Below are 23,375 nucleotides of genomic sequence, written 5' to 3' on the forward strand. Positions count from 1 at the left end.
AGTCCTGGTTAATGTCCGATACACTGGAGCTATATCCCAACTGCGGTCTTACCAGAGACTTACAGTATACGCCTTCTCCTTTACATCCTTACTGTCTGTCTGTCAGGTCATCAGCCCAGAGGCTGGTTGGATCCTCAAATAGCACCACCAAAGGTTATGCGGTTATAAGGAAACCGCAAAAACCAATGGCAGCACCTAAATGAGGCGTACTAGGCAAGCCGAGGAGTGAGGTAGTTTGCCATTGCTTTCCTCACTGTGTCAGAAAGTGCTATTGCAGCACGACAGACCCTATGAGCAACACCTTTCATAACACTCAGATGCACTAGCCGTGCTCTGAATGTCATTACTTAGCACCACCCATACCCCAGCAACTTCCATATTGTCACAGCCATGGATGAGACTGGGACTTTGGTGAAAGCTACACTTTATTCTGGCCTGTGCCAAGAGATGGATACAAAAGTACTGTATCCATCAAGAAATGGCAGCAGGCAAACATCCTTACTACAAACCCTAAATATTCTTATAACCATGTGAAGAGATCTGGAAGCTTTCTGTACTACGGTGATATGATTACCCCAAACGATATCTTATTCATAAGGTAGAAGTAACAGACATGAATGTAGCGAGAATGATTGCTGATACAAACAAGTGAGAACAATAGCAGAATAGTACTCGGAATGAGGAAATAAAGGTTAAGTTAGGAATAAACTTGATGGATGCAACTGTAACGATAATGCACCCGCCCCCTACCCATAGGGTCTCCGCCATTAAATCTTCAGGTTCGCTTACGGGTTAAAATCATGTGGGCATCAAATATAAAAATAACTTAGCGGCATAAGCCTAAAGGGTAGGAGAAAACGGGTTCCATAACAATAATAAAATGAGAACAATATTTTTAAAGTTTTAAACAAATGAATGGGGTTTATTGAATCCTGGTAATGATGAAGAATGCTACACACATACAAGGAGAGTAAAATAATCTACTTTTTTACATCGTTGTGCATTGTTGAAATTTATATATTTGAGGGATAAGGCAGAGTTCTACCATTATTTATTGCACTATATCATGACTTCACGCGTACGGAATATTCCCAATTTTACTGGGCAAACAAAATCATGATACTCAAATGTAAGCAAATCAGAAGGACACCTAATCTAACACAAATTGATTTCCCAATGTAATAACTTTAAATAATATAATGCTGTGGTCCGTTTGGTTGAACAACCCTCATGTCAAGAATTTCCACAACGCTGAACCATACCTTGCGAATTATATGGGTGCAATCAAATACAACCTTTCCTTTTTTCGGTTGCCAATGCTGGGTCATATTGAGCTTTCCAGGTTAAGAAGGCTCAGAAATCTTGTCATACTATACAATACTGCAAGATCTTGCTGAACAGAACTCTTCCCATTCATGAGTACATACAGTAACTCCCGGACTCCGTCGTCAAAATCTAAATCACCGACAGTTTAAACAGCACATCGGTTTACAACAAAGGATTGCAGTTCAAAATTAGAGTAGCAACGGAAATAGATCAGTAAGGCCCAAAGGCAATGATAAGTGTATAACCCTATTTAAGCTATCGCCCCTCCATTAACATCCTTGATATGGCATTCCGTCTTGGAAATTCGTGTCACCTGAGAATTTATTTTCCCGTTATTCTTCTTCTAGTATCTTCTCCTTGACTTGCTGTCACATTTTTTATTTTAAAATTGACTTCGCCTCTGAGCGCTAAGCTCGTGTTCCTGTCATATTTCGTTTATGAATCACTTTGACTCTGCGCGTGAAGCGCTGGTTTCCGTCTGGTGCTGCCCACAGTCGGCAGCGCGTCAAACTTCTCTTTGTTCTGGCCAATGAGCGCACGACTACTTCGTTGAGCTAAGCGGTTGCAGTCAACCACAGATTGTCGGCCATTCTGTGTTCTGGCGTGATGGAGGAAGCTTGTGGTGAGAAACGGCGTCACGTGCAGACAATGGCTGGGAGTATGGAGCCTGGATTTAGGGTGTTACCACCCTAAAACCGTTTTGCTGGTCGTCCTCGAGAATTTTTGTGAGTTTCTGTGAATAGTTTTTATAATCTTTTAAAAATCCACGCTTATGGTGGGTATCATCTAAGCATGTGATAACATGATTGCTACGTCGATCTTCAGAACTGTAAGTTGACCTCATGCATTGTAATCTTGGAGTTTTTATCGTGGACAGCGAATTATATTCTTGAGCAAGACATCTGCTTCTCGTGGTCTTCAGTGTGTTTTGCGTAGCTTCTGAAAATTACGTCCTAGTTCAAACATTTGTTACCTTTCCTCCTGGAATTTATATTTTTGGTGGGGCTTCCCATTTATATTCTCTGGATTTAAGTTCTTAGAATTCGGACTTTATTTTATTATTTCCTTGGTTAAACCGTTTCACGGTATATGAAGTTGAGTTGATTACGTATTATTATTATTATTATTATTATTATCACCAGCGGGCACTTTGACCCATTATATAATGTCTAATTGACTGTAAAATTATGCTAGAGGCGGTTTAACTTCAATGTGAGGTTCCGCAAGAGTGTTTTTAAATTATGATCAGATCCCATTTTCAGTATAGTTTTACCTTACCATTTCCTTATTATTTTATTATTTAACTTGCGACTCTTTGGATTATGGATCTGCTATATTCTTATTTGGTTCACCTCATGTGAGCTTCTTATTGTTGGGTATTATTCCGGGCTTGGTTGTTCCATTGTTTTTTGGGTTGCTATAGTGATGGTGTTGATGACTGTTTATTGAACTAGTTGGCGTGGCTGATTTTTCTGTAAACGAATTTGATTTTGGTGTAGTTATTTACGTTGATTTTTCACTTCTAGGTTATGTTTGAGCATTTCCCCTCACCTCTTTCATGCCAATATTTTCCTCCGTTTGTGTGTCTTAAAGTCACCGACGTAAACTTAATCTTGTGGATGATGATGATGGCGTGCGGAAGCTCCATGGAACGTCGTTAACGCCAAAAATGTTCAACAAAAGTTCTCATTTTGGTGTGTGATTCTGTTTGAAAAAGAAATGAAGTTAACGACGTACTGATTATGCTATCTTAAACTACTTTAGTTGTAATGATTTTAACGTTTCTACCTTTTGCTTTTCTTTGTGTCGGCTGACCGCTTTTCAAATAATTTTGGTTCTTAAGCTGTTAATTTGATTCTTATTTTAGTGAATTTCGTTTATTTTACTGATTTTCTCCATAGTTTAAATGAGTACGACGTTTAAATATTTGTTGATTTCTGTTTAGTTATTACAAAATTAAATTTATTTCCTTTTAAGTGGTGTTTTCCTTGTTTTAAACTTTGATAATTCTACCGTACACAGATGTATTTCGGTCCACGTTTTGAAAGTGACACTCTGGCCTTCTTGAGGTAAATTTTCATTTATATATTGTGATTTTATTCTGTGATATTTTTCTAAGGGTGTTGTTACCACATTCACTCCCATAGACGCCTTAAGGCATTTAAGAGCAGCCTATGTTCGGGACTGTATCCGAGTTAAGAAATTTAAGGTCACATTATGCAAACGTTTTTCTAATTTAGCGCTAAATTCGTACGAAGTCGTAGTTTGTGTTGAAAACCATAGATGGCATGTAACTGAAGTCCCTCACCCTGACTACCTGAACAGAGGGTATATTCCAATACTTTCTTTCTTTTCTTCTTTGAGTAAACACGGACCTACGCCAGTCGTGGTAATCTTGTGAGGGTGTGTATTGACGTGAGTGATTGTGTCGCGATAACATGATTAGTTACAAACTCAGTATACAATATGAGGAAATTGAAGACATACTACTGAACGATAATTGTGGTGATGAACTCATCCCTGATTTCAGTGATTGCGAAAGTAATTCCGATGATGATGTACCAGACTCTGATCAAAGTGAAATTCAGCACATTCAAATAATAGATACGTATCTGTCTTTTTGCCCTCCTGCAACCCATTTCACTGGCGGGTAAGATTAAATGTTCACATCGAAAATAGCATTGAAATTACATCTTTCTCCAATTTATTTGTAAATGATGATTTTCTTGAATATGTATGCCATCAGGCAAACCTTTAAGCGAACAAGTTATTAGTGTAGGTCCTCATCGTTTCACTAAATAGGCCTATTCTATTTTTCAATCGTGGAAACCGCTCGACGTAAATGAGATGAAAACGTTTTGGGGACTAATGTTTGCAGCCGGAGTAATTAAAAAAACAGATCTAAAATGTACTGGGCAGAGGACACTATTTTCGGCTTGCCAATTTTTTGGAAAACCATGGCACGAGTCATTCTTGCACTTTAACGACAGGATTATAAGGGGAAACCTGATAGGCTATACAAAATAAGGCCGATTCTCGTTAGGCTCAGCGACCAGTTTGTGTACAGTAGTATTTCATGTAAAATAGTACACTACAGAGACGAAGGGATTTAAAAAGGCTGGGCTGGATGTTAAAATCACCCGCTGAGGACCTGGTAGTCAACGTGTTACTTGTGTCTACTATTTTCGGTACCATGGAGACACAAGCGTTAATTTACACCAATCATCCAAAATTTAGTTTTCATTTATGTCGGAAAACCTTGGTCACTACTACGATGGCTCGAACCGGCCATGTCCGATGGGGTTCAGTATTTTATAATTGGGGTATACGACCATTCTCTGCCTGCAAATCCCCAGGTTTTACGCAATTCAGCCATCATATTATAGACGAGTGATGAAAGAGGGCATTTCTTGGATGTACTCACGATTTTGTCAACGTCGTAATGCTTGCCATAAAGTGACCCGACATTATAGACTTGTCTGTTCAAGTGTTGTTAATACTATTTATTTTTAAGTATACTTACTTATTAGCTAAGTAAGTAATTTAATAATTACGAAAATAAGTAAATAATATTTTCACAGTTTGTTTATTACAACATAAGACAAAATTACGCAGTCGTGTTTCATTATGACCTTCAGTTAATAACCAGAGAAACCACTACACACACACAGTACGAACAAACACAAGTTAGATGTTCTGGGAGGGACTCAATAAAGAGCTGGTAGGTTGTTACATGTGTTGGGATCCTTATTATCCATGGAGTGAACAAGGCGAGTGGACCAGGGATCTTCTTGGAAGTCTTGGCCTTTCAATACATAAAATTGATGATGATGATGATTATGATGATGATGATGATGGTTGTTGTTTCAAGGGGCCAAACATCGAAGGTCATCGGCCCTCTACAAAAATTATAGCAAAGAGAAACAGTACTACTTACCTGAGGTAACGCTGTACCAGGGATGATAAGTATTTGAACCGCCCATTTTGGAGCTCTCCCAGCATGTTGTACCCTCTCAAGAATCCACTAATCACGAAAAACGTGTCCACATTCAACGTGCAGTTCGCAAGAGGCATCTTGTGGATATCCTGGATGAACTGAAAACAGCCATATTTCATTTGCTTTTAAGAATATTATTTTCCTTCACACTATATCAACAGAATAGAATTGAAAATAGACAAATAAATGGATTACATATTGTAATAATATCATGCAGCATAAAGCGCAACGGCCGTACACCCCTTCGTAATAACCCTCGACTGCTCAACGGATCCCGGAGATTTGATTCCGTAAAATCCACGCATAAGGAAACCTTCACGTGGAAAATCTATTTGCAAGGAATTAGAAATATTCGTCAACTAATGATTATTTTTAAAAAAATTCTTCTGTGTCACCCCTTGGAAGGACATTTGTGGGGGAGGGCTGTACCAGGAGGTACACCTCTACGCCGCACGTTTAAACCTTGCGCCAATAAAACCTCCTCTAGAGGAGAAAATCTGAACTTAAAACTGGACCAACTTATACACTTTCTCTGAAGATGGCGCCACTACAAATTTTTGTTCTGGTGAAGTTTCCTGAACTGTGTACATTTCTACTTGTTTTGTTTCCCGTTTGGACAGAAGTGTGAACATTCTCTCATAGATGTCTCTGCTAAAAAAACTATGATCATGCACCCTGGTGCGAAGTGTAGGAACCTTTTTGAAGAAATTTTGTACTCATAAGTTTTTTCTTTACTAAATTTCGTTCATTCGTTTGTGGGTTGGCAATATTTATCTTTTCTTTCCGCCAGTTTTGAATTTAGCCAATCCCGAATTTCTGTAATTAATTTCTCACCAATCATGTATTTCTTCTTCGACTTTCAGTGTACCTTCAAGATTGACCAATAAAGTAAGAGGGTGTGGCTTGATCATTCATGAAAGGTCTCGAACTTTCTGCGAGGGTTTATAAACTGCTGATTTTCACGTCTCGTGGCCACTTGATTAATATCTAACCTAGTGTATGGACGTGTAGCAGGAGACGGGAGGCGCCTCTTTCATCAGGCAGCAGGTCTTCAGTAAGGTAATGGCCGCTTAACATCTTTATTTCTTGCTAGCTCTGCAGTTTAACCCGCGGGAAAGGTCCGAAACCTTTACAATGTAACCTGTCTTTCCAACATGTAATTGTCTGCCGTTTGATGTAAAAACTTCATAAAATCTGTACCTGTAATTAGGGGATAGAGAGTGATTTACCCTCTCGAGCTCCCCTTCATATTGGTTTGAGGTGACGACGTTTTGATAACTGATCTTCTTCCTTTCCATTTTGTCTTAAATTATTCTTGTACGAGTCACCTCCATAGTTTGGGATTAGCCCCTGTTTCATCGGCCTAGTGCCTGATAGGTTTTAAGAAGCTACACAGAGGAGTGCAAGTATCCGCCTCCTTCCTAATGGTTGGGCCATTTATTTAACGGTTATTTCTTTTACTCGAAGGCCCTGTAGGTTGGGTACGAGATACCCCTGTTTCAATTTGTAAGCTGGGCCATGGAAGGCCAGAAAGTTTAAGACATTTGTGATGTTGCCTTGACTAGGCTTGAAAAACTGAGAGCAGGTCTGCTCTTTTCTAGTATTGTAAAAGTGCCTGTAGGAGGCTTGACTTTTTAATTCACGGAGCTAGTGCTCCATGTATTGAGGGGTGTTCTTCCCTTGCATAATATGGTGATCTTTGTAGAAATAAGGTCGAAGCTCAGGAATTGTTAAGTGAGGGCTTAAATCACAAGTTCTGTTTATACCAACTATCTTGTCTTAACTAGATTTGACTTTTGCTACTAGTACCTGTGACATTGTTACTTGTTGAAAATTTTACAAAAACAAACATATTACATTTGTTAAATTTTAAATTAACTCTGACTCTGTAGTTAGACCCATTCATCCCGGCACTTTCTTTGACCTCTGCTGATCCACCAAACCACGGTAACACCTGATATTAATACCTAGGTATTTACAAACATCCCCAAAGGGAACTTCGCAAAGGGAAATTCGTGGGACCCCGAAGCTTGGAACGCTACGGACAAGGCTAGAATATATTTCCCCCAAGCAGAGCTAGGGAATTCCTGGATGAAAATACGGGACAAGTTGTCGCCTACCACAAGTAGTTAGGGAGTGGGAGAGGTAAACATTTTAGAATCGTAATCTTGGAACCATTTTAAAACAGCTTGACCAACCTCGTTTTCTACATTAAAGGAATTCATGATTTTAATAATACTGCACTGTACAACGATTCAAAAGAGCTGTTCGTGATTTGTGAATTTATTTATTGTGTGTGAAGTCTTTATGGTAATAATTTTCTGTTTATGAAAGGAATGTGTGATTGCTTAACAGTGGAAGTTACGGAGGGCATGTGTTATATGTCTTGACGCCCACTTAACAGGGGGAATCCCGAGAGTGAGCTGAAAATCTAAGACATTTATTTATTCATTACTGGGGATTCCTCGAACATATTTCGTCCTGGCGAGTCTTGACCATACTATAAGTCCACTATTTAACTGATTAACGCACGATTGCGTTTCTAATACACCGAGAATAGGGTGTGTAGGTAATTTGGGTATGAGAAACTTCTCAGCTAATATAAGGTTGGGGAAGTGTTATCCCTAGGCATTCTGTGTTGTTGTTTTTGGTTTCCAAGGCTCAAATGTAGGTTCATGTGGTATGAGGTCATGATTGTGGAGCATATGGGGTGCAGTAGTCCATCCACCCTGTAGTTGGGTGAGGTGCATTACGACCCTTGGGTCTCATCCTCCTGAAATCATATGGAAGGAGTGGTCGGAATTAGTCCAAGGGCTAGGCGTTATAAGCAATTTGGCATGGGTTGATTATTTTGCGTTGTGTGTAAATTTATGCAGATTATAGGATTTCAGGTTAGGATTATCGGAGCTAGTGTCTTAATAAATATTAGTGTTATCATGTAAGCTAGTTGAGTGGCATCATGAAATAAATAAATGGTACCGGTAGTTATGACAATGTATTGCGCCTTCTAGCTGCGGAACAATGAAACTACGAGAATAAACTAATGAATGAAATTAAGTATTTCTTCAAAGGAATGTGTCTAGTAAATATGTCCAAGTGATAACGTAAATTTAATTGAAAAATTTTGGGAATTTAAAGAAACCACATCGTCCGGGATAGAAAAAATGTTGTTAATTATGATTATGAGATTACTTCCTTTATTCATTTATTGACTTCAGTGGAACCGTATTTTGAGAATCATCTTAAAACCAAGTGACTAACTTGAAAATATATTCTTGAAATCTTACTTTTATTTGCTGGGAATTTTCAACTTATTAACGTAACGATAAAAGGGACATATCCGATGGCATGGGACATTACTGCAACAAATGTTGTTAGAGTTTGTTGTTGTTGTTGTTGTTGTTATTTTTTACTTTTATGTGTTGAGCATCAGATGTGCTGGGGATTCATTAATGTTGAAACCTTGGTCATCAACTACTTTAACTAAATTGTGTTCAGCCTTCAGCTTAGAAGTCATGGATTCATCAATCCCAGTGGCTTTGAATAGAACCATTGCCAGTATAGCATCGTTTTTCTTGCAGTCATTATCCGCAATGACTTGAACGTAAATCACAAAGTTGGATATCGGTCAATGACATAGTCGCAAGTCACATCGATTCTATTATTGGTCCATGTCGTACAAACACTGTGTGGCATATACCGACCGGACTACCTTAAATATACCAAGAGTCCAGAGCTCGTGTTACGGGGCTGGGTCATCACGAATCATTACGGTGGTACATGCAGTCTCACATGGAAGCTGATCTTAAAGACCTCCGGACTTTCTTTATTTCACTGTTAAATTAAGACGGTTGTTTCTAGTAAGGATACCCCTCAGGTAATTTGGTTAACGTCTCCAAAGCCAGTGTCTCTCATCATCAATGTTATTATTCGTTTCTAGTCTTTTAACGAACAGGATTTAGTTCGTTTATTGAATGATGTGAAATATCACGAGTTTCTTCGATTTCGTTTCCAAATGTAAACAAACTTATATTTTCAAATGGAGTCCTGTCATTGTAGACGTTAGTTAAAAATTACTGAGACCCTCCTCTTATCTGAGCATTGACGAAGAACCCATCCACGACCCAAGAGAATGATCTAATGCCGATTTGCTGATAGGTGAAAAAGTATGTATCATTCGAAGGGCCTTAAAGGGTTCAGTAAAATGGCGTGCCAAAGTTTGGGCTTGAGTCACTAAACAAAGAGATCTTGGCACGTTGTGCAACAGTAAAATACAGCAACAACATGCGGCTTAAGTCACTCGACGAAGAGATTTTGACACATAATGCACCAGTAAAATATTGCCAAACGTGGTGGCTTAATTTATATCGAGGGAAGAACGTAAGTCACGTTGGTTGACATCAGTAAGGCGATGACCATCAGTTGGGAATTAAGTCATATCTCATAAGGTGCGTTAGCCACGTTTTGTTACCAGCGAATGATTGAATTTATCTCACCATGAGTGAAAACTTAAGACACGAGAGGTCATCGTTGAGGTGTAAGCCACGATGAAGCAATACAGTACAATTGAGTGTAAACTCGAAAGAAGTAGATAAACGCCCGATGAGCAAGGCTGAAAGATACAACGATGATAGGAATTTATTGACCAGATGAGATTTATAAATTAAAATTTTACAATAGGATAAGCTTTCAGAATTAGATACGCTGTTGAGGAAGTCGTAACTGACTGCTTTGATCAAGTGAAAGTTTGATGTCACATTTTTATTCAGTGAGAGTTGTTGAACTTTTTATTTTACAAAGCAGGAAAGGATTATATTGTTTATTGCTAATAGTTGTGGAGTACGTTGGTTGAGATCGCAGGTTCGCCTGCAACCTCAAATTTTCAATTTTCATATTCATTGGAATACTGCAGGGTGAGGAAGAAGAAGGCACCCAGGGTCAGTTTCTGCAAATACTAAAGGATATAGAAGAGAGAATAAAGGCCATGAGTAGTAAATTAGGAAATGTGAAAGGTAAATTAGAAACTGTGGATAATAAATTAGATACAGCGGATGGTAAATTAGAAAATATGGAAGATAAATTAGAAAAGTTTGAAATCAAAGTACAGTATACTCAGGATAGTTGCAGGGAGGATATAGGTAACCTGAATGTACAATTAGAACAGAAGGCTAAATCTCAGGCAGACTTTAAAATCGAGATTAAACAGCAGTTTGCAGAAACTCGCGAATTACAACGTGAACTTAGCGAGAATCAGGATGCAATTAAGGGGAACTCGGTAGGCACTTAACAGAAAGCAAAGCGTTACATAAGCAATCGATGATAAATCAAACTGAACTCAGGGCAGATTTGAAAACAGGGGTAGAGAAAATTAACACTCCACGTGAGGAGGATAAGGCCAAAATTTTCCCTGTGATGCAGAAGCAAAGCGAAGCGTTGTCGAAAGAGATAGCTACTGTTAACACTAGGGTAGACCAGATAGCTGAAGAGGTTAAAACAACTGTAGACCAACACATCGAAGTTTTCGAAAGGAAAATACTCCGAAGTACTGAGGAAGAGGTAGGAAAGATACTTTCATCTCAGGAGGAGGCGCTTAAGAATATCAAGGATATCCAAACAGACGTGTATGAAATAGGAAAGATTTAAGTGATAAGAGGTTAGATGTGTCTAAACTACTCAAGGATACCCAGGATAGATTCATAGTTCTGAGTGACGAACTAACAGCTGTTCATCAAGGGACAGACAAGAAATTGGATTCACTTAAGGGGGAGCTCAGCGCACAGAAACTGGAACTGAGTGGCTCATTGAACAACATCGTGGGAGTCCAGGCTAAAATAGATGATGTGGTCATCAAATCACATATACTTCAGTACTCCCAGTCATATCAGTAGCCCTATGCACTGTACAGATAATGGAAGTTTTGATCATTTGGAAGGATTCTACACAATTGGTTGCTCATAGCTTTAGAGCAGTTCCACTTGTGTGGAAAAATTTTGAAGTTTCAGTGGCACATTTCAAAAGAGTCAAAACTGTGTAAACCATGTATGGATGACCCCTTAATCGCATAACCAATGTCAACTTTATATTAGACCATGCATTGATGTGTGATGCTCATCAGCACTTGGCAGAACTCAGTGTTGACATGCAAGCTTGTGACATTAAAAAGATATGCCAGAAAATTAAGGTGCTTTCTGAAAGAGAGAGACAAAACATTGCCCACACTACACTGAAGCCTTGGAAGCAGAAGCACTTTTAATGTCTCGAAAAGGAACAAGATATAAAAGGAATCTTACTGATGCTGTGAAGTTCTATGAGTGCCTGGGCAGGTATATGGAGAACCGCCTGTTAACATCAGAAGGCACTGAAATTCCAGAAATGGCTACAGTTTTGCTCACTACCACTTGGCTGGAAAATCCTTATGTAGCTTATGGAGAAGAAAAAATAAAAAAACTTGTGTGAACGTTGCAAACTTCTTGAAAGACAAATCTTAAGAAGTTTCTGTGAGTTGCGGCGGACCAAGGCTTGAATATGACCGATTAGACAAGATGTAAGATATAGTAGTTACGTAGAAATGGAAAGGTCAGTATTGGATAGGGTGGCAAGGAGGGCTGCAAGAAACCAGTGTTTGGACTGATGACGCAAACAACAACATTTGTCTAAATGAAGAAGAAAAACTTAACATTACGTTATCTCTAATAGAAGTCCTTGTAAATATAAAGTTTTCAGCACACCTACCGCGGGTGGCGATAATTCTGGATTTTACAAAAACTATAGTGCAGGTAATGTTATAATTAAAAAAATAAATAAATTATTCGTAGGCAGAAATAAAAAGCTGCTTGGACTCTTACTTTATGGAAAGAAAATGCAACAGATGCATCACACAATCTAAAACAACGTTACAAATGTTCAGTTTTCTATGCACAAAATTTAACATGCTATTTACTGACAATTGTAAATTATTATTATTATTATTATTATTATTATTATTATTATTATTATTATTATTATTATTATTATTATTATTTTAGAGAGCGTATCTATGATGATAATAAATGTGTACTATGATTATAAATTATCAATGAATACCCCCTGTGTGGGGGGGGCGGTAGAATAACACCCACGGTATCCTCTGCCTATCGTAAGAGGCGACTAAACGTGGCCCAAGGGACTCTCAACTTGGGAGCGTGGGTTGGCGACCACGGGTCCCTTAGCGGGGTTCTGGCATTGCTTCCACTTACTTGTGCCAGGCTCCTCACTTTTGTCTATCCTATCCGACCTCCCTTGATCAACTCCTGTTTTATTCCGATCCCGATGGTATTAGAGCACTCGGTGCCAATCGAGACTTTAATTTTCACGCCCTTCGTGGCCCTTGTCTTTCTTTGTTAGATACCTTCATATTTCGAAGCGTCGGATCTGTTCCATTTTTCTGTCGGATTAGTGTTATATAGAGGATGGTTGCCTAGTTGTACTTCCTCTTAAAACAAAAATCACCACCACTACCTTATCAATGAGTAGGGTGACCGGATGCATATATTATAGACATAAAAAGGACAAAACTATTTGAAAAGGAGGACAATGCCAGAGAAAGGAAGACACTCATATTCTTAATTGAGAGTCTGAATTTAGACTTATCTTATTCTAATTTTCACATACATATCGTGCAAAATTTATCCATTTCCATTCTATACAGTAAATTCTTACATAATTTACATAATGAAACTACTTTACACGCGTTGAGGTAATTTTCGGAAGATCCTGTTACCTTTAGAAGTTTTAGCTTGTCCAGCATATTTATTTATTTATTTATTTATTTATTTATTTATTTATTTATTTATTTATTTATTTATTTATTTATTTATTTATTTATTTATTTATTTATTGTTATGTTGTGTTCAAGGAAGCTTACTCTGTGGAAAGGAGTAAAGAACCAAGATGTGAAATTTAATGAATTTCCAAGTCGAGTGCCTTTCACAGTGTGACACTTCCTATTTTGATTTGTGTAAATATTGTTGGGAATAATAGGATTTGTTTATAAAAATAATGTTTAGATCACTCTTTCCTAAACGTGAGTTTCACAAGAAGTGGCAGTTACTAGTGGATTCTCCCCATTAGACAAGAAAACAGACAAGATTCCTCGGATTTAGATACTCACATTTATCAACATTACTTTGTTGACCAACGGTTCCGTGGTAAGGAACAACATCTTGTGCGCGACGATAACCCAGAGAGTACTCAGGGTCCGGATGCCGTCAATACAGCCCACATTGCCTGGATTTTGTTTTGTGTCTAAGAGCTTCCTCCAGTTTGCGGGCACCGAAAATGCCAACAAGATTTTCTCAAGGTCACCTGTGAACACAGAAGGTATTTAGACTCTAAAATTTTATGTGTGAGACAAATATCACGACGAGTTGGTTAATGCCAAGTCTTGGGTGGGTGGCCAGACTTCAAGCACGTCAAGGTCTACGAAAGAGAGTAAAGAAAAGTTCATACCCGAAATCATTTCACATAAAGTAGCAAGTAAAAGTAACGGGTGTCCACTGGCGGATTATGGCACAAAAGAATATTAGTCCAAGTCTTGCCACAAGGCAAAAACATGGCGCTGTAAGCAGTGGTATAGTCACAGAAAAAGGTAGGAATTATCAAACACGGTTCTGGCACTGTTATTATAATATGAGGTTGTAAAAATATTCCATATGGCCTCTCAACTCAGCAACTCGCTACATCTGTAACATGGCATGGTCGACAGTTGCCCGCAGTATATCGGGTGAAATCAGAGAGACATGCCATCATATACTAGCCAGTAGATCAGACTGGCCGTATATATCGCTGACAGACGCGATCCTTAAAATATCTCAACAACCAAAAGTCACATGGATTTAATTGGGGAAATTTGAAGTCCACGTATCTGGTGCACGTTCTGCCTGCTTACCACGTCATATTTTCACCTTGTGGGAAGACTTGGAATTAATACTTTTCTGTGTCATAATTTGCGAACGCATTGCTTAGTTAGCATATCTAGAAAATTTCACACTCCTGCGAACATTACAGCCTGTGCTGTGCTGCACTGTAGACTCCGGTATAATAATCCTACTTGAATTATTTTCGTCATTACCAAGGGTGATAACAAGGTGTTTGGACCGTCCCCTCCGATACGATGTTTCACAGTTTGTTGCTGTTTGCTGTGAGGTGGAGAGGAGAATCATGTGAATTTGATTAGACAACCATAGTAGCCAGTTCACTATTGACCTTTCTTCATTAACATTGCCAATGACGATATTCACTTCTGACTTGGCATCTCTCTGTGTGAATGCATCTTAAGAATTGGTCCGGGGTACTGAATGCGAGTTCAAAAAACTGATTTAACGAAAAGTCATTTTAAACACATATTGTACCCTACAGGGCACATCAATACTGCAGGATCATACCTACCTGCTCACCTTCTCTTGCATACGGGCACCAGCTCAGCTGCAGTCGGCAGAAGTGGTCGATAGTTGGGTTCTTATGACGAGAGGATCATGGGGAACTCATACAATTACATTAAACTACGAAATGAGGAACACTTTCGCTGTGATCAGAATTTTGAGCATAAGTTTGTATTCATAACTCAAATTATTTACAATGATTGCACCTGGAGTGCCCAAATAAGTGCCCCAAAGGCTCACATCTACAGTTTAAAAGGAAAACAAAGAAAATACAATCTGGATGATGACGTTATGCTGAAGTTTGTCGTTCTGTGAACCAAGAAAGACCGGATGTGTTCCCCCACATGGAAACCGCATCCCTATGCCTGCGACATAACATGATATGATGATAGAATTAAGAATACCCGCAGAAATTATCGCTATTATGAATGTTTCCTCCCATACCGGGATATTTATATACACAAAAAGTAGCAGCACAATAAGTAATAAAAATAATCTCAGATAACCTACTCTAGCGCCCTCAATTTCATATTTACACGGACGTGAACCCACGTCCACCAGGCAGAATTTCGTGTCAACAGATGGACTCTCACAATAATTATATCGTGCAAGATAACTTAAGGGTAAATATGCAACAATAAGAAATGCAGAAACAACAAAAAAATAAAGGAAAGGAGATAAACGTTCGAATGAATGAGGTAACAGTGTCCCCAGAAAACATCTCTGTTTCAAAGGAAAGATGACCTTCCCGCGGGCTACACCAAGATGGCTGTGCTACCCCCAGAGTGCGGGCCGTGCATTGACCTGCTTCGTCTAGCCATGAGGGACTCGCCCTAAGCAAAAAATTTGTAAACACACTGACCGGCTGTGACCCAGTATCCTGGTTCTTGTGCTCCCAGAGCTAACTTCACAAAGGGGCTTTTATTTATCTACGCTTGACAAAGCAAAATAGCCACAAAATAAGTGAGGAAATACATCTTACACTATGTATCCGATATCACTGACAAACAACCATGGGCCCCAATTATAACATAAAAAGTCTACGATCGTGCTACACCCCGATAAATCAAATATCGTCAAATTTACGACGAGGTCACAGTCACCTAAGGTCTGTGGTTCAAGCCCTGTCTGGCCGAGTCGCACAGAGTCCAATAATACTAATGTCTCCACCAGCGTTACAGATCACGTTCATTTAAGTTGCATAAATAGAGCCATGCCTATGATCGAAATATGATTAGCATGCACCCCTAACATCACGCAGATATGTCTGCCCTTCCCCATAAGATGAAAGGATGATTATACAAGTACCCTAATCATACAAGAGAAAGGAAAACGTATCCAACGACCGACACAAAGACATATACCGTCTACCAATCTCAAGCAACTTACATCCGCATGGCACTCAACATCTTGCCGTGTTATCAAGATTACATCATTGTCTGCTTTATATAAAGATGAAAAAACAAATCTAACTACTCTTACCCTTAGATATATCAAAACAATCTTAATATGCAGCCTGATGGGCCACAATCAAATCCTATATTAATATTTACAAGTTTAATTCTACTATCTCTGCGTGACACCTTAACTCTACCACATGTCTAGTATCTCATGGTCCACTTATCTCATTATGGTGATCTCCTCCTCTCTCCCTCCGGGTAGGCTATCATGATTTAGCCCATCACGGTAGAGGTCTCAGCCAGGGTCGATTCTTGGAGTCCGGTCTTCCTGCCCCGCTGGTCCATGGTGCTGTCTTCTTCTTGAGGGATGCCTCGTTCAATGTAGCGTCTTCGAAGCCACGTTCTGAAGTTCTTGCACCTCACTTCCCTCGGAATATCTCGACTTCTTACTACAATGAAATATTCACTTTAAACACAACGCAACATTCTGGACTTCATGTAGGTTGAGCTAACATACAGCGCTAACACTTTGCAATGCCACAAACTATTTTCTGCTCTAGAGACTATCCACTCGGTTATTGTGTTTATATGCCCGCTTAATTTGGATTCAACAGTCTATCAGAGGATAAATATAGACCCCCTTAGCCTATTGTCCACACTTCCTCGGCACCTCGGGAGCTTCGCCCCTACCGCTATTTATCCGAGTCTACAAGTACGGCGTTCTTTTGTTACTGATACAATTAACCACACGCAATCTCATTGATAGGTATCTGAACATCGCGCCACCTATAAATCCACCACCTGTAACTCTGTAAGTCACCGATCCACTGGATCAAAGTTATCGCACAGCTATAATTACACACTGTCTTTGTTCTGAACAAAAGGTTTCTGGCGCAATCTAGGCAGACGTGCGACGTGTACTGGCAGCAATGTGATCGTCGACTGGATGATCTCCCCCCATATCACTCAGCTTTTATATGAGGCAACACACCAAAGGACGCCAGGGAAAGTCCCGAGAAACAACTTGAGTCTGGAATGTGGCCACTACAGAGCTTCCCACGGTGGTTCTGCTTGGTACCTATTTATTGATCTAATTCTATGTTAATAAACCTAGAGGTATCTATAGCTTCGTAAAATTCTGGCCATCATTTCCATCTTTTTATTTTCCTGAGAAACCTTCAATTACGGGCATTGCAACTCAATTTCCGTAATGTGGTGGGTCTGTCTGCTCCCGCTAAAAATCTCTGTTAAGATGGCAGGTCTCTCCCCCAGACAGAATCCCATCTCTCTTTCTCTCTTCCTCACATATTCTTTCTTCGTCACACATGACCACACCTTGCCTCGGGAAATCACCTTCTCGATTCCCGCGCTCTATATAGCATCACGCCCTCACAAGCGGCGTCCTACTGCAAAATTTTTACTGCGTTAAATATCCATTCTCGCGGTTAAATATAATGGTACAATATATTGCGCTCGTAAAGCGAATAGGATCGTGGTAATTTAATAAATTTAATAAGATGGATATTGAAAATAACGTACAGTGAATTCAGTACAGGCATTTCACTGGAAATCGACGAAGAGACCTCCCAATTACAATATTCACTTCTGACTTGGCATATCTTGGTGTGAATGCATCTTAAAAATTGGTCAAGGGTACTGAATGCATGTTCAGAAATCTGATTTTAACGAAAAGTAATATTATAAACACATACTGTATATTGCTCATAGGCACGTTCGGTTTTGCACTTAAAACATAAAGGCCTCCAATAAAACTTAACGAGCCGCCTGGTGACAACTCCCACTAATAATTTTCCAAGGGAAGCCGGAATCATCGGAACAAATGAGGCACGCCTACAGTAACGACGAGGATAGAAATTGAAAACAAGGATGAAGAGATACCCTACACCCCTTGTCACAGTGGTTCGGCCCAACTTCCACGACGTCATACGGGCCGTAGGAAATATTGAACCAATCATAAAACTGAAACATTTGACTGCCCAACTGAAGTAAATAAGACAGTTAATTCGTTCTCGCGACTCGAAGGTGAATTAAAGTCGAAATACAGTGCTCTTGTCTTCATGCAATTAGGAATAATTTTTGTGATAATTTAAGTGCGAAATTATAACCCGTATAATTACTTATAAACAACTACGTCGTTGAAGTGTGTAAATTGGATTCGTCCAAGAGAAAGTGCCGAACTACGGAAAGTCGTTAACAATCCGCTAGGAGAAATTACACCAATGTCGCTAATCATTTTGTTTAAATGTGCAAGAACGATTCTTATAATTCTTTGCAGCAGTGCAAAAGCACCAATTTTTGGAGTTATGGACAACATTTTGTTTATAAATTAAGCCACAGACATCAGATATGTCAACGTGTATTAACTGTATTAATCCGCCACCCGAGTCTCCAAAATTAGTTCCGGGACGTGGTCAGAAAAACTAGAACAAATTCCGAGCACGTGGAGAAAGCATCAGTTACGATCTTTCTACCAGCGGGATTCGGCCATCACTTCTTTTCAGTCGCGCTGCACTAACACGCATCCGTATGTATGAAGAGAAGTGGAAACATGTTGAAAGTAACGCAAACCAGTGCCGTTCTACGTGTCCAACACAAAACATTTGCAAGTGGAAATTTATAAACTTTGATTAGACTTACATCGATGGAGAATTAAAGTTGGATAAGTCATGTAATTGATTTTATAACCTGATATGATGAACATTGAAGGTAGCTTATTATCAGAGAAGTGAGTATAATACTCTAGCAACTGACGAAAATAAGAAGAGAACGTTAGACATGTTTGCGATATTAATAACTGGTTTGATACAAGGTAATTCGGATTTAGGAAAGGTTATTCCACTGAAGCTCAACTTGTAGGATTTCAGCAAGATATAACAGATATTTTGGATTCTGGAGATCAAATGGACTGTAACGCTATTGACCTGTCTAAAGCATTTGATAGGATGAATCATGGGAGACTACTGGCAAAAATGAGTGCAATTGGACTAGACAAAAGAGTGACTGAATGTGTTGCTATATTTCTAGAAAATAGATCTCCGAGAATTAGAGTAAGTGAAGCTTTATCTGAACCTGTAAATTAAGAGGGGAATTCCTCAAGGCAGTATTATTGGACCTTAATGTTTCCTTATATATATAAATGATTTGAGTAAAGGAGTGGAATCAGAGGTAAGGCTTTATGCGGATGATGTTATTCTGTATAGAGTAATAAATAAGTTACAAAATTGTGAGCAACTGCAAAATGACCTCGATAATGTTGTGAGATGGACAGTAGGCAATGGCATGATGATAAATGGGATTAAAAGTCAGGTTGTGCGTTTCACAAATAGGAAAAGTCCTCTGAGTTTTAATTACTGCGTTGATGTTGTGAAAGTTCCTTTTGGGGGTCATTGTAAGTATCTGGGTGTTAATATAAGGAAAGATCTTCATTGGGGTAATCACATAAATGGGATCGTAAGTAGAGGATACAGATCTCTGCACATGGTTATGAGGGTGTTCCGGGGTTGTAGTAAGGATGTAAAGGAGAGGGCGTATAAGTCTCTGGTAAGACCTCAACTAGAGTATGGTTGCAGTGTATGGGACCCTCACCAGGATTACTTGATTCAAGAACTGGAAAGAGTCCAAAGAAAAGCAGCTCGATTTGTTCAGGGTTATTTCCGACAAAAGAGTAGTGTTACAAAAATATTTCAAAGTTTGGGCTGGGAAGAACTGGGAGAAAGGAGACGAGCTGCTCGACTGAATGGTATGTTGTGATCTGTCAGCGAAGAAATGGCGTGGAATGACGTTAGTAGACGAATAAGTTTGAGTGGCGTCTTTAAAAGTAGGAAAGATGTCAATATGAAGATAAAGTTGGAATACGAGAGGACAAAATTGGAGCAAATATTCATTTTTAGGAAGGGGAGTTAGGTATGGGAATAACTTACCAAGGGAGATGTTCAATAAATTTCCAATGTCATTGAAATCATTTAAGAAAAGGCTAGGAAACCAACAGATAGGGAATCTGCCACCTGGGCGACTGCCCTAAATGCAGACCAGTATTGATTGATTGAAGCAGTTTTAAAGACTACTGGTAAACACAGTACAGGTAAAAGAGACTCATTAAAGCCACAATTTCGTACAAGCAGAAAGGAAGTTGATAGCCATAATTTAACATAGATGAAAGGAAGGTGGTGAAGGAAACATTCCAAGTCTAGCACGGTTCGGGAGCAAGGGCAATGACCACGAAACTTTGTTTACAAACAATTAACGGGAGTCGGAGGTTACAGAATTAGACAAGGTCTGACCAGGAAGGATTGTTTCGGCGATAGGAATAGTTTATTCGAGAGAAAAATGTGATTTATAATCTATCTGTAAAAATTAGTGTAATTAGGGTGTATTACAGAATATGCGATAAATTGATGCGTGTGACCAGTGAAATAGAAATGCATTCTATTGGAGTATTTTACGGATCCTGTACCATACTTACGGCTTTTGTCATGGGCTAACTTCGTCATGGAAACGAGGGCTGACTGAATGCAGTAACCAATCGATGACCTGCGCAAGGTAAAGGAAATGTTGAATTTTTTTCTTGTAATTAATGTGACGGTGAGCAAAATGTTATCCAAATTTAGTTTAGAACGATGTGAAATCCCGAATGAGACGGATTAAAAGTAGAAATTGAGTTTACTTACCTAATATCAATAATAATGATGATAGTCCATATAGGAGCAGTCAGGTTTAACGATCAGGATTTGAATGTTTTAATCTAGCATGATGGGCGAGATAAGATTGTGTGTATCAGTGTGAATTTGATATTTGTTCTAATAATCCGAGATATCCGACACCTATCGGAGTAAATATAAGTAATTTTTTAAGGAGAGTTACCACCGTACGAATACAGTAACAATAATTGTACCGGAGGTACACGTTCTCCGTCCATTTGAACTGCGCTCCTTCTAGAAGGCCACTTTGTATCTGTAGAAACTTCGACCTTCAGTCTTTATATGTCTCTACCATCGACTTATGTGCCGCTCTGGAAGGAGGACGGACTATCAACTTTTCAAGGGAAATTTCTATTTTCAAGATTTGTAAACCTGAAGTGTTTGCAGATTGTGTTTTTTTATGGGCTAAGGTTACTATCACTTCTATGACTTCCTTACGTTATGAAACAATCACAGATTTTTGTATGTATATTTGTAGCCAATTAAAATTGGGGGTGTGTACAGGCATTCTGCCTAGGTCAAGAGAGTTCGGGAACCTTCCTCCTTACTTGCTACAGTATGTAAGCTGGGCGCTTTTGGGCCATTTTCTCATCTTTGTCACTCCAGTCTAAGAGTGAATACGGTGTAAATGGAAGCAGGGGCAGCCTTGCCCATCGTCGGAAGGCCCAACAGTTCAAGGTAATGGCTGACATCTTTTAAATATGTGATAGCTGCAGAATGTTAACTTGAGGGAAATGTTTCATGATTCTTCTTAATGTAAATTTCTGAAGTTCATTATGTATGTTTAGTCTTCAGCCCTAAGGCTGGTTGGATCCTCAACAGGTCTGCCATCAGCTGTCATAGATGGCCTAGGCATCACTGAAGAGGCGTACTAGGGAAATGAGGAGTGAGGTAGTTTCCCGTTGCTTTCCTCACTGAGCCAGAAGTTGCTATTACATATCAGTCTGCCAAACCCACTGAAATGCATTTACCAACCGACCCTATGAGCAACGTTTCCACACCATTCATAGCAGGGACAGGCTGCACAAGGAATGGCATTGGTATGAGGGTGATTATGATTTTCTAAAACCCTAAATTCTTCAACTATTTCGGAACTTAATAGTTTACCATCTAGTCACCCCACTGTTGTACAGGCCTAGCCTCCGTAAGCCCATGCAGGATTTTAAGTGTATTTCAAAAGGAGTGCAAGTGTTTCCGCCCCTAACATTTTGTTCACGGCCGAAATCATAAACCTTTTCTTTTGCACACTAAGGCCATTTAGACCGGGCCTCTGTTTAAAGTGTCAAAAGTTATTGACGAGTGTGTAATGGACTGTCAAGCTGAAATGACAGTGAACACTGTTAGGATGTTTATCTAGTGTAAAATTTGACAGGAAAATTGTGCCTCTGACAGGCTGGACTGTAGTGAAAATTTGGAATGTAAGTGAATGGAGCAAATGTGCTCTTCGAAATAGGGTAACTTCAGAGCTACAAAGCTCATTCCTTGTAAATTGTTGGGCCGATAATTGTACCTGATCCAACATTTTTATACGAGCTGACGAGCTCTTGAACTGTTATTTGTTATTGCTTATTCATATTTTCTATCAAACTTTCAACCCACAAAACAAGGAGAGAAATAACATTTCAGATTTTGGTGTTTTAAATTATTCTCTCATTTTTTCTCTGTCCATCCATTCACATCAGCAACTTCTAACACCTCTCTAAAACATCGAAAGTCCGTAATAATAATAATAATAATAATAATAATAATAATAATAATAATAATAATAATAATATTGTCAGATAACAAAGTTCGTCATTATTAAAAGCAAGTTAATTTGCGTGTATTTGGTAATGATTGGTCACAGTGATACTTTTTCCAAACAAAACTAAATGACCGATTAGGTGGGGGTAATAATAATAATAATAATAATAATAATAATAATAATAATAATAATAATAATAATAATAATAATAATAATAATAATAATAAATTGACCATGAACGTATGATAAATTTTTCTGAGGTAGCGTATGAGTTTCATGTAGTAAAAGCATTAATTTTTGGGTAATGAATAATGTATATGAAGTGAGAATAATAATAAACCAATGTCAGATATATAAGGAATGTAATTTGTCATTAATGCTTTCACGGCCCGTACTTAAAGACATGATACTGTATAGGCTTTTGGGCTTATGCCGTGTCAAGAAAATAAGGTGAAATCCTTAACGTTTCGCAGGGAACTGTGCTCTGCGTCCTCAGAAGAAATCTCGACTGTCCACGAGAAAGGCTTCTTAAACAATGACACTTTTTGGAACTTTATAATAGAAGTGGAAAATGGTACGTTCATTCGCCACCAGGTGGCTCCCAGGACGTGACAACGCTAGCGTTAGAAGCGGAAGCTGGCCGAACCATCACAATCAGTCTAAGCCACTGATCTCTATACCTGGATGGCTGGTAGCTTGGGTAGCAGTAAGCCGAATAGAAGATGACTGGCGTCGTAAGATGGCAGCGAGCGCATGGTGCAATATACCACG

The 23,375-nt window shown here is 39.0% G+C and overlaps 1 protein-coding gene across 1 annotated transcript in view; it reads right to left on the minus strand.

Annotated features, from left to right (window-relative positions):
- The window catches only part of LOC136866642 (nose resistant to fluoxetine protein 6), a 695,618-nt gene that overhangs the window by 558,192 nt on the left and 114,051 nt on the right, over nucleotides 1–23,375 (minus strand). The window contains exons 5-6 of the mRNA XM_068226788.1: nucleotides 13,473–13,666; nucleotides 5,264–5,421 (exon numbers count right to left, since the gene is read on the minus strand). Coding sequence (XP_068082889.1) covers nucleotides 5,264–5,421; nucleotides 13,473–13,666 — 352 coding nt within the window. The remainder of the gene's footprint in view (nucleotides 1–5,263; nucleotides 5,422–13,472; nucleotides 13,667–23,375) is intronic.

Source organism: Anabrus simplex, chromosome 3 (genome assembly GCF_040414725.1).
Source record: "Anabrus simplex isolate iqAnaSimp1 chromosome 3, ASM4041472v1, whole genome shotgun sequence".
Lineage (NCBI taxonomy): Eukaryota > Metazoa > Arthropoda > Insecta > Orthoptera > Tettigoniidae > Anabrus > Anabrus simplex.